Raw genomic sequence first — 12,610 nt, 5'->3', positions numbered from 1 at the left:
GAATTATATTTATGTATATACTGATACGGTGACTGAGTTTATCAGGAAGTGTATAGGAGATGTTGTACCCACTGTGACTATTAAAACCTACCCTAACCAGAAACTGTGGATAGATGGCAGCATTCGGGCAAAACTGAAAGTGCGAACCACTTCATTTAACCATGGCAAGGTGACTGGGAATATGGCAGAATACAAACAGTGTAGTTATTCCATCCGCAAGGCAATCAAACAGGCAAAACGTCAGTATAGGGAGAAAGTGGAGTCGCAATTCAACGGCTCAGACACCAGACGTATGTGGGAGGGTCTACAGACAATCACGGACTACAAAAGGAAAACCAGCCACGTCGCAGACACCGACATCTTGATTCCGGACAAGCTAAACAACTTCTTTGCCTGCTTTGAGGATAATACAGTGCCACCAACGCGGCCCGCTACCACGGACTGTGGGCTCTCCTTCGCCGTGGCCGATGTGAGTAAGACATTTAAGCGTGTTAACCCTCGCAAGGTTGCCGGCCCAGATGGCATCCCTAGCTGCATCCTCAGAGAATGCGCAGACCACCTGGCTGGTGTGTTTACGGACATATTCAATCTCTCCCTATCCCAGTCTGCTGTCCCCACATGCTTCAAGATAGCCACCATTGTCCCTGTAACAAGAAAGCAAAGGTAACTGAACTAAATGACTATTGCCCCGTAGCACTCACTTCTGTCATCATGAAGGGCTTTGAGAGACTCGTCAAGGATCATGTCACCTCTACCTTACCTGCCACCCTAGACCCACTTCAATTTGCTTACCGCCCCAATAGATCCACAGACGATGCAATTGCCATCACACTGCACACTGCCCTATCCCATCTGGACAAGAGGAATACCTATGTAAGAATGCTGTTCATTGACTGTAGCTCAGCATTCAACACCATAGTACCCTCCAAGCTCATCATTAAGCTCGAGGCCCTGGGTCTGAACCCCGCCCTGTGCAACTTTGTCCTGGATTTCCTGACAGGCCGCTCCCAGGTGGTGAAGGTAGGAAACAACACCTCCACTTCGCTGATCCTCAATACTGGGGCCCCACAAGGGTGCATGCTCAGCCCCCTCCTGTACTCCCTGTTCATCCATGACTGCATGGCCAAGCACGCCTCTAACTCAATCATCAAGTTTGCAGATGACACAACAGTAGTAAGCTTGATTACCAACAATGACGAGCCTACAGGGAGGAGGTGAGGGCTCTGGGAGTGTGGTGCCAGGAAGATAGCCTCTCACTCACCTTCAACAAAACAAAGGAAATTATCGTGGACTTCAGGAAACAGCAGAGGGAGCACCCCCCTATCCACATCGACGGGACCGCAGTGGAGAAGGTGGAAAGCTTCAAGTTCCTCTGCGTACACATCACTGACAAACTGAAAAGGTCCACCCACACAGACAGTGTGGTGAAGAAGGCGCAACAGTGCCTCTTCAACCTCAGGAGGCTGAAGAAATTTGGCTTGGCACCTAAAACCCTCACAAACTTTTACAGATGCACAATTGAGAGCATCCTGACGGGCTGTATCACTGCCTGGTACGGCAACTGCACCGCCCGCAACCGCAGGGCTCTCCAGAGGGTGGTGCGGTCTGCCCAACGCATCACTGGGGGCAAACTACCAGCCCTCCAGCATCCGATGTCACAGGAAGGCCAAAAAGATCATCAAGGACAACAACCACCCGAGCCACTGCCTGTTCACCCCACTGTCATCCAGAATGCGAGGTCAGTACAGGTGCATCAAAGCTGGGACAGAGAGACTGAAAAACAGCTTCTATCTCAAGGCCATCAGGCTGTTAAATAGCCTTCACTAGCACATTAGAGGCTGCTGCCTATATACATAGATTAGAAATGACTGGCCACTTTAATGTTTACATATCTTGCATTACTCATCTCATATTGTCACGATCGTTATAGGAAACAGACCAAGGCGCAGCGTGATATGCGTACATCTTTTAATGAGTACTTTATACAAAATAACAAAACAACAAACGATACGTGAAGTCTACAGGTTCACCAACACAAACCTATACAGAACAAGATCCCACAATAAACTAGTGCCAACCGGCTGCCTAAGTATGGTCCCAATCAGAGACAACGAGAATCAGCTGCCTCTGATTGGGAACCACCCTGGCCAACATAGAAAACACGAACTAGAACGAAACATAGAAAATACAATGTAGACACTTACACACCCTGGCTCAACATTAAAGAGTCCCCAGAGCCAGGGCGTGACAGTACCCCCCCAAAGGCGCGGACTGCGACCGCGCCACCCAAACTCAAGAGGGTAGGGGCCGGGTGGGCATTCCGCCTCGGAGGCGGATCCGGCTCCGGGCGTGACCACCACTCTCTCGCTACCCCCCCGTAGCGCCCCTGGTCTGGTCTGGCCCTGCTGGCCGGAGCTGGACTGGACACCGGTGGAGCGGATTGCTCAGGCTCCGGTGTGGAGCAGGAACGGGCCGGACCGGGCTGACGACGCGCACCCCTGGCTTGGTGCGGGGAGCAGGAACAGGCCGGACCGGCTGACGACGCGCACCACAGGCTTGGTGCGAGGGGCAGGAACGGGCCGGACCGGGCTGGCGACGCGCACCACAGGCTTGGTGCGGGGGGAGCAGGAACGGGCCGGACCGGGCTGGCGACGGTGGAACAGGCACGGGCTGTGCCGGACTGACGACGCGCACCACTGGCTTGGTGCGGGGAGCAGGAACGGGCCGGACCGGGCTGACGACGCGCACCTCTGGCTTGGTGCGGGGAGCAGGAACAGGCCGGACCGGCTGACGACGCGCACCACAGGCTTGGTGCGAGGGGCAGGAACGGGCCGGACCGGGCTGGCGACGCGCACCACAGGCTTGGTGCGGGGAGCGGGAACGGGCCGGACCGGGCTGGCGACGTGCACCACAGGCTTGGTGCGAGGGGCAGGAACGGGCCGGACCGGGCTGGCGACGCGCACGACAGGCTTGGTGCGGGGAGCAGGAACGGGCCGGACCGGGCTGGCGACGCGCATCACAGGCTTGGTGCGAGGGACAGGAACAGGCCGGACCGTACTGGGAACACACACCACTGGCCTTGTGCAGGGATCAGGAACGGGCCGGACCGGACTGGTAACACACCCCAGTACCTCTCGCCGTGCCTCTACACTCTCCTTCCCCCTCATGACCAATGGCCCCCGTAACCTGGTGGCCTCCTCTCCTAGTCCGCAAACTCGCCCTGTAGTTGCCTCCAGCAGCCCCGTCGTCCATGCCGTGTGCCCCCCCCCAAAAAAATTACTTGGGGTTGCCTCTCGCTTGTCCGACGACGGCCCGGTTGGCGCCGAACCTCCTCTCTCGCCAGGGCCTTAACTTTTGCCCATGGCCCTCTGCCCGCGAACATGTCCTCCCAAGACCACCATTCGCCCACCTGGGACATCGCCAACTTCTCCAGTTCCTTACCCGGCATTTGCTCCTGAACACGCTGCTTGGTCCTTCTTTGATGGGATCTTGTTCTGTATAGGTTTGTGTTGGTGAACCTTTAGACTTCACGTATCGTTTTGTTGTTTTGTTATTGTGTAAAGTACTCATTAAAAGATGTACGCCTATCACGCTGCGCCTTGGTCCGTTTCCTTCGACGATCGTGACACATATGTATTTACTGTAGTCTATACTATTCTGCTGTATTTGAGTCTTTGCTGCTCTGACATTGCTCGTCCTTATATTTATTTATATATTCTTAATTCCATTGCTTTACTTAGATTTGTGTGTATTGGGTATATGTTATGAAGTTGTTAGATATTACTTGTTAGATATACTGCACTGTCGGAGCTAAAAACATTTCGCTACACCCGCAATAACATCTGCTGAACACGTGTAGACCAGGGAGGTTTTCCAATGGTTTGCAAAGAAGGGCATCTATTGGTAGATGGGTAAAAAAAAAGAAGGTGAAGTTATTAATTACACTTTGGATAGTGTATCAATACACCAAGTCACTACAAAGATACAGGCGCCCTTCCTAACTCAGTCGCCGGAGACGAAGGAAACCGCTGAGGGATTTCACCATGAGGCCAATGGTGATATTAAAACAGTTACAGAGTTTAAACCCCTGTTTAGGGGACCTGCGTGGTTCTGTTACCGGTTCCGAACGACATTTTCGCTTGTAGATCTGTGGACACCATAGATAGAAATGGCATGCGTTGAGCCATAGCCCTGGTTCCCACGTGACGTAGGAATTGAAATCTGAAACCACTTGAAGCTGGGATGTCCCTCCTACCATTTAATTTGCTCTTCTGACTGTCCATCAACTCCTGGCTGAACCCTACATCACAGGCACTGACAAACCACATGCCTGCAATCGTTACATCGTAGTGCAGTAGGAGAGCGTGGTGTCATCACTGTAGCACATTCAGAGATCGATTAGCCAATAATAGTTTTTAAAAAAGCATAGATTTGTTTGTCATAGATGGACAACATTAAAATGAGATGAAATGCAAGTTCCTAACGAGTTCAGGAAGCCAAGCTAGAGCTCTGTGAGATGTTCACAGCGATGTGGACAGACATTTTGATCAAAATATGCACATTTTCTCTAACACTAAACATACAAATGTGTATTTTACAGTTATAAGAAAGGTGAAATCTTATATGCTTTCTAAATATAGTATAATCAAATTATAACACAACTAACTATTAGTAATTTTAAGCCTTATTCATACAGTTTTTTTGAATAGGAAATACATATCAAATATTTCATATTTTCATATTTGTATCATATTTCTATTGTGTACTTGAGCTTGTGTCCTCAAAAGTGACTACACCTCAGCAATTTATAAGTTTTTCCAGAAAGGTGAGATTTTAACCTTTCTTGGAGTATGCAGCATTACTAGTTATTGTTTATGGCCCTCTCATGATAAATAATTTATTTGGAGGATTACGTTGATTACATTTAGTTACATTTAACTGGTTTTAATGGCAGGGATAGGAGATAACTGCGGATGGATCAACAACATTGTAGTTTACTCCACAATACTAACATAAATTACAAAGTGAAACAACTTATTATGTGACTTGTATAGCAAATTTTGACTCCTGAATTTATTTAGGCTTGTCTTAACAAAGGGGTTGAATACTTATTAACTCAAGACATTTCAGCTTTAAATGTTTTAATATATTTCTTAACATTTCTAAAAAACATAATTCCACTTTGACGTTATGGGGTATTGTGTGTAAGCCAGTGACACACAATCTCAATTTAATCAACTTTAAATTCAGGCTGTAACACAACAAAATATGGAAAAAGTCAAGAGGTGTGAATATTTATATTCCAGAATTACGTTTCTCGTTCTGATGTTTCTTAATTTGTTTATTTTTATTTTTGGGATTTGTGTGTATTGTTTTGTATTGTTAGTTATTACTGCACTGTTGGAACTAGAAACATAAGCATTTCGCTCCACCTGCAGTAACATCTGCAAAATATGCGACCAATAAAATGTGATTTGATTTGATTTGTTTGCAACAAGGCACTAAAGTAAAACTGCAAACAATGTGGCAAAGAAATGTTCTTTTTGTCCTGAACACATTTACATTTTAGTCATTTAGCAGACGCTCTTATCCAGAGCGACTTACAGTTAGTGAGTGCATACATTATTTTTTATACTGGCCCCCCGTGGGAATCGAACCCACAACCGTGTCATTGCAAACGCCATGCTCTACCAACTGAGCTACATCCCTGCCGGCCATTCCCTCCCCTACCCTGGACGACGCTTGGCCAATTGTGCGCCGCCCCATGCGTTATGTTTGGGGCAGATCCAACACAACACATCATTGAGTACCACTCTTCATATTTTAAAGCATGGTGGTGGCTGCATCATGTTTGGTATGCTTGTCATCAGCAAGGACTACAGAGTTTTTGAGGATAAAAATAAATGGAATAGAGCTAAGCACAGGCAAAATCCTAGAGGCAAACTTGGTTCCGTCTGCTTTCCAACACACTGGGAGACAAATTCACCTTTCAGCAAGACAATTACCTAAAACACACGGCCAAATTTATACTCCAGTTGCTTACCAAGATGACAGTAAATGTTCCTGAGTGGCCTAGTTACAGTTTTGTCTTATATCGGCTTGAACATCTATGGTAAGACTTGAAAATGGCTGTCTAGCAATGATCAACAACCAACTTAACAGAGCTTGAAGAATGTTTAGAAGAATAATGGACAAATATTGTACAATCCAGCTGTGCAAAGCTCTTAGAGACTGACCCAGACACAACTCACAGCTGTAATCGCAGCCAAAGGTGATTCTAACTCAGGGGGTTGAATACTTATCTAATGAAGTGTTTTATTTTCCATGATTTTTTACATTGTTATATATATTTATTTTTTTACTTCGACATTACAGAGTATTTTGTGTAGATTGTTGACAAAAAATGACAATTAACTAAATTTTAATCACACTTATAAAGGGGTATGAATACTTTCTGAAGGCACTGTAGGATTGGGTCTCACTAGTGCCACCGGGAATCCATAGTGGGCAATACCTAGCCTGAGTACCAGTCTCTTTAGCTAACATTCCACTCCTTGCCACTCCTTGTGCCAAAGCGACTGGCCTTTCTACCTTTTTCAAATATTAACATTCTATCATTAATGAGCTTGAGGATAACAGAGGAGTTGATCCTGATTCGATAACCCTCACAGCTATTCTCTAGTCACAATGATTATCCAAATATTGGCACTCTATCACTTTATTTTCTCCACAGAACAAGTTGGTATATGGTTGCTAAGCAACCATTTTTGGTTTCTCCAGATGAAACCAGTCTGTCAAAAGTTGCTAGCGCAAATCTAAATTCTCAAACTATGTACATACTGCAATTCAAACCAAAAAACCTCTTTGCTTTGATTTTAAGCATCAAAATACAACTATTTACCTAGCTTACAGTGAATTATTTGTCTTTGACTTGTTATAATTCTAATTCTATTTTCAAGGCTCCACATGTTGTCATGGAAAATATGAATGTTATTTGCAACAACCAATGAGCAACTCCGCCGTAAATCCCGCTGTATATTGAATGTTGAGGAGCTTTGGCAATGACATGGAGTGGCAAGGAGTGGAATGTTAGCTAAAAAGACTGGTACCCAGACTAGTTGCTACCTGCCTTGTGGTGGCTTTTTAATGAATAGGGCCATCTAGGCCAGACATCAAGGAAACACATTTGCTGCAAAAGGCTTCTGTGAGCCCAGTGCTCACTGCTCATGTCTGTGCAAGTTGAAGCTACCTACTGTATAGGCGATAAGCTCTCTTCTTTATTGCCCACTGGAGTGCCAGACTTGAAAAACAGCTATTTTCTGGTCTCTCATAAAACAAAACCACGAAATCTAATTTCTAACTCAATTCCTATTTTCTAGCAAAGGCCTTTGCTATAGCTTCAGTTTAATGATAATGAAATTACTGCATCTCAGGCAGATAATATAGAGGGCCAGTAAAACTGTAATCCTAATTTTACATATTTCTCATTATAGCCTCAGGGGAAAGTATTCACCCTACGCGCGTGTGTGTTTGTGTGTGTGTGTGTGTGTGAGAGAGAGACTGTGTGTGTTTGTGTCTGAGAGAGTGTATGTGTTTGTGTGTGTATTTCCATGCACGTGTGTGTATGTGTGTGTTTACATGCATGTCTGTGTGTTTATTCAGGCAGAGCAATATGAACATTTATATGTTTATATGTACGATAACAAATAGTTTGCCATGACTGCTCACTGCGAAAGTCGTCAGGGTTGTCAGGGTGAATTCCATTTCCCATCTCTATTATGTGGAGATTTTTCAAAAGGACATCGTGCTTGGCACAGCATCCCCCTATCTTGATTAGTCAGTGGTTTTCCAAAGAAGTAATCTAAGACAACATAAAGGAATCTATTCCTTCATAGTGTTGTAGTCCACACAGATCAATAGAGTTGTGGTTCTGATTACATTTCACAGATGCACACTCCCATAGGAAACCGGAAACAGGCATTCTTGATAACACCAAATGCAGTACTACACGGTTGAGGATGGCTGTGCTCTCGCTCAGAATAATCCCTTGGTTTGACACATAGACAGAGGAGGCGTAGGTGTGAAACACCTGGCAGAGTTTCCCAGGGAAGGAATGAAAGAGGTGGACTAGTTTCGCAAGGTCTTTGTCGACAACCCATGAGCAAGGGACTGATTTAAATAATAAGGGCCCTTCATGCCAAACCTGGGAGGGAATCAAACTAGAACACCTTCAGTATGGCGGTTCACACTGCTGGCTGGCTGCTGGGCCATTTGTGTGTGCTAATACACACTCCATCACCCTCCTGCGTTCACAAGATGACAGCAGAGCTTTATTTATTTTCAAAATGCGTCACGTTGCCCCCGAACATTCCCCAACCTCCTCAGTACACCCTCTACTACACACACAGCAATGTCTCTGTTAACTGGACTGTAGTTATAACCGCACGTTTCTGTGTTCTAATTTTCTCTCCTTTTTTCTTTGTTACAGGGACAGCGTGTGAGCCCCGTTTGGAGTGAACCCCCTCACTGATATCACACAGATGCACACGGATGCACACGGATGCACACGTGCACGTGCGCACACACGCGCACACACACATACACACACAAACAAACACAAGAACACTGGATAGATGACAGAGAAGCTTGCCAAGGTATTTTTTTTTTAAATGCTGCCTCTGTACATTATGTTTTTAGTTTTTTACTTTCAGTGTGTGAGGATTTGAAGGGCTTTGCCAACTGTTGACCTGGGAGCTCAAGTTTCCTCATAGCTTATGGGCCTGGACTCTCAGTCTATTTCAAGACAGGTACTCAATCTCTTTCTCTCTCACACATCCCCTCTGTGTCTTCCCCCTGAAGAGACACAATGTGCATTGGCACTTCTCTTTCAAGTGTAATGCCCTTTCCCGGTCCCTGCCTGAAATAGTGGGACTTTCCAAAAAGTAGCTGAGTGTCTGCCACAGGACTGGAGGCAGCGGAGGCACTTTGTCTGTGTAAAACAATACACGGCCTGGCAGCGTCTATCCTGGACAGTACTGGAACACACCTGAGGGGAGTACTGTGCACTGCCTCCACTCTGACTGACTGACTGACTCTCTCCTCCCAATTTCAACTTTGCCATCTCTCTCAATTTTTCGGTTCATTGGCCTATTTTCACTCCTCTAATGAAAAATGTATTTGGTGAAACCAAATCGTCAAAGGGTTGTTATTGGTTCCTCACATACATTTTAATATTCACAGTTACTCAAAAGACACACATACAGACACACACCCAAAGACACACACATTCACAGGGACAATCTTGTAAGACAGTCAAATCCAAATAAATGCGAGGGTCATCGGTCTCTCCACGCAGGTCAAAGATCAATCACAGGGCCTGTATTTGTTGGCATCCATCAACTCAAACTAAACCCTGGACGTTAACGAATTCACAATATTCTCTCCTTGCTAGCTTTACTTGGCTATGTTCGGCGTATCTGAGAATAAAAATATAGTTCCCTGGCAACAGCCCGCCTCTCATTCAATGGACATATTCTTCAATGTCAGTGTTGTTTGTTTTAATGTTTTCTATTTTTGCACTTGTATGTAATTGCATCTGTCATTATTGGACATGAAAGGATGATAAAGTGGTTTGTGGTTGGCAATTGTTCAATAAATGACAGCTTTACATTTAATTTAGAACTGAGTACTCTCACAAGCAGTTAAGCATCATGCCAAATTTATTCATTAGCTTCTGTCTGGATTTACATATAATTATGTACTATTTCCAATTAAAAGAAAGAGGTAAATTATTAAATCCACAGAGTAGCGCCATCTAAATATATCCAACATTCATATATGTGTGTTTATTGGTTATTCATGACTGTGTCTTTCCACTGGCTGCCTCTCTCTGCAGCACATATTGCAGCTTATCAACACACTTATCAACACCATCAAGCATCTGGTTCAGTTTTTTATGAAGTCCATTAATATTCCTCAAGTTGTTTCACCTTTTTACATTTCTTTTCATGTTCCCCCCAGATATTGTAGTGATCTTTTGCTGAGGAAAAGTAGATGGACTGCATTCAAATGTAACCTTCCTCTCTGCTTTTGATGTGGAGTCTGAGGAGACAGAACATTTATGCTCTGACTATACTGGCAGGCCCTGGAAGGGACTTTTTGACAGTTGTCTCTGAATAAGACTGTCTGAACCTAAAGAAAGAGGCAGAGGAGTGACTGATGTATAGCCCTGACTGTTAGCCCTATTGAGGTGGTTATTTAGTTTAATTAAATGGAAAAGGAAGATGGAGGGATCTGTATTGATGACCTTATTGATTTTCTCCAACCTCAACCTGCCTGCTTATGTCCAACTCACTGGTCTCTATGGGGGACAAGCACTAGCATGACCTGTGACCCTTCAGTGTCCTTGTTAGGGGTTTGGAGTGTTGGGGTTGTGTGTATCAAAGATCATGACATCTACCGCCCCCTCAACATTATATTTCACCACAGGCATGAGTTACATTGATTCTTAGCCACTATTATTCCCTAGTTTTTATTCACAGGCTAAGCAAATGTGAAGGGGGAATATGAAGCAGCATTATGGTAACACATTGGTCTTTGTGCATATGTGAATATTTCATGATCAATGTAGTTATAGATATTTATTTTTATTTTCTGTCTTAAAAATCCTGCTTGATATATGGCTATTATGTTAATTATTTGTACTGATCTGAAATGTATTGCAGCTTTTGTATATACAGTGTCTTGCAAAAGTATTCAGACCCTTTGGATTTCTTCACATTGTATTGTGTTACAAAGTGGGATTAAAATTGATTTAATTGTAATTTTTTGTCAACAATCTGCACAAAATACTCAGTAATGTCAAAGTGAAAGAAAAATTCTAGATTCATAAATATTAAATAACTAAAATATAGTCGTTGCATAAGCATTCAGCTCCCTGAGTAAATACATGTTAGAAATACCTTTGTCATCGAGTCTTCTTGGGTAAGTCTATAAGAGCTTTGCACACCTGAATTGTGCAATATTTTCCCATTATTATTAAAACAATTCTTCAAGCTCTGTCAAGATGTTGGAGATCATGGTTAGACAGCAATTTTCAAGTTTTGCCATAGATTTTCAAGCAGATTTAAGTCAAAACTGTAACTTGGCCACTCAGGAACATTCACTGTCTTCTTGGTAAGCAACTCCAGTGTAGATTTGGCCTTGTGTTGTATGTTATTGTCCTGCTGAAAGGTGAATTCCAGAAGTCTCTGGTGTAAAGCAGACTGAAGCAGGTTTTCCTCTAGGATTTTGCCTGTGCTTAGCTCCATCCCATTTCTTTTTATCCTGAAAAACAAGGTAGTATTTGCTGATGTCAAGCATACCCATGCCATTATGAAAATAAGGAGGCAGTTACTCAATGATGTGTTGTGTTGGATTTGGCCCAAACATAAGGCTTTGAATTTAGGCCAAAAAAGTATTCCTTTGCTGTGTTTTTTTTTTTTGCCGGTATTACTTTAGTGCCTTGTTGCATACGGCAGGTAGCTTGGCGGGTAGGAGCGTCGGGCCAGTCCCCGAGTTGACAAGGTAAAAATCTGTCGTTCTGCCCCAGAGCAAGGCAGTTAACCCACTGTTTCCCGGGCGCCGATGACGTGGATGTCGATTAAGGTAGCCCCCTGCACCTCTCTGATTCAGAGGGGTTGGGTTAAATGTGGAAGACACATTTCAGTTGAATGCATTCAGTTGTACAACTGACTAGATATCCCCCTTTCCCATACAAGTTTTGTACTCTTCATATATTTGTACTCTTCTTTTCACTTTGTCATTTAGGTAATTATTCTCCCATCACAGCCATTGAACTCTTTAGCTGTTTTAAAATCACCAATGTTCACCATCGTAACATTCCTGAGCAGTTTCATTCCTGTCCTGCAGCTCAATTCAGGACGACTGTATCTTTAATGTGTCTGGGTGGTTTAATCCACAGCATAATTATTAACTTGACCATGCTTAAAGAGATATTCAATGTCCGATTTGTTATTGTTACCCATCTACCAATCACTGCCCTTTATGAGGCTTTCGAAAAGCTCCCTGGTCTTTGTAGTTGAATCTGTGCTTGACATTTTTTTTTAAATCTTAATAAAAGAAGTGAACTTTTTCTTCCACTATGACATTACATGGTATTTTGTGTAGATTGTTGACAAAACAAATGGCAATTTAATCCATTTTAATTCCACTTTGTATAACAATAAAATGTGAAGGAATCCAAGGGGTCTGAATACTTTTGCAAGGCACTGTAATAATATTTTAGTAAATTATTCTGTGCACACTCATTATATTCTCTATTTAGCATATTGAAACTCATTAGGTTTTATTTTCCCTTGGACACACCGTTTTTATTGCCATAGAAAACAATATTTTGGTGTTCAGATGTTCTGTTGTTTTATTAACAAACTCCTCATAAATACTTTCCCTCAGGATTGTGTGTATATTATCATGCTTAATAAAGCCAAATTATGTTTGTGTGTTTCTTTCCTTGTCAAATGCACAACCCACTTTGCAAAACATGATGTATTCCCTTTCAAGCAATCAGATAGAAATGTACTGTAGAGTTGTTTATGGGTACCGTGGCAAG

At 43.7% G+C, this 12,610-nt stretch overlaps 1 protein-coding gene across 1 annotated transcript in view; it reads left to right on the top strand.

Moving 5' to 3' along the window:
* The window catches only part of LOC121574022 (gamma-aminobutyric acid receptor subunit alpha-6), a 36,178-nt gene extending 25,383 nt beyond the window's left edge, over positions 1–10,795 (top strand). Inside the window, exon 10 of the mRNA XM_041886535.2 lies at positions 8,489–10,795. Within this exon, the coding sequence (XP_041742469.1) occupies positions 8,489–8,501 (13 nt within the window). The 3' untranslated portion in view covers positions 8,502–10,795. The remainder of the gene's footprint in view (positions 1–8,488) is intronic.
* Positions 10,796–12,610: the final 1,815 nt, after the last annotated feature.

This window comes from Coregonus clupeaformis, chromosome 9 (assembly GCF_020615455.1).
Source record: "Coregonus clupeaformis isolate EN_2021a chromosome 9, ASM2061545v1, whole genome shotgun sequence".
In the NCBI taxonomy this organism is placed as follows: Eukaryota; Metazoa; Chordata; class Actinopteri; order Salmoniformes; family Salmonidae; genus Coregonus; species Coregonus clupeaformis.
The sequence above is the reverse complement of the archived record's forward strand: the minus strand, read 5'-3'. Positions and strand labels throughout refer to the sequence as shown.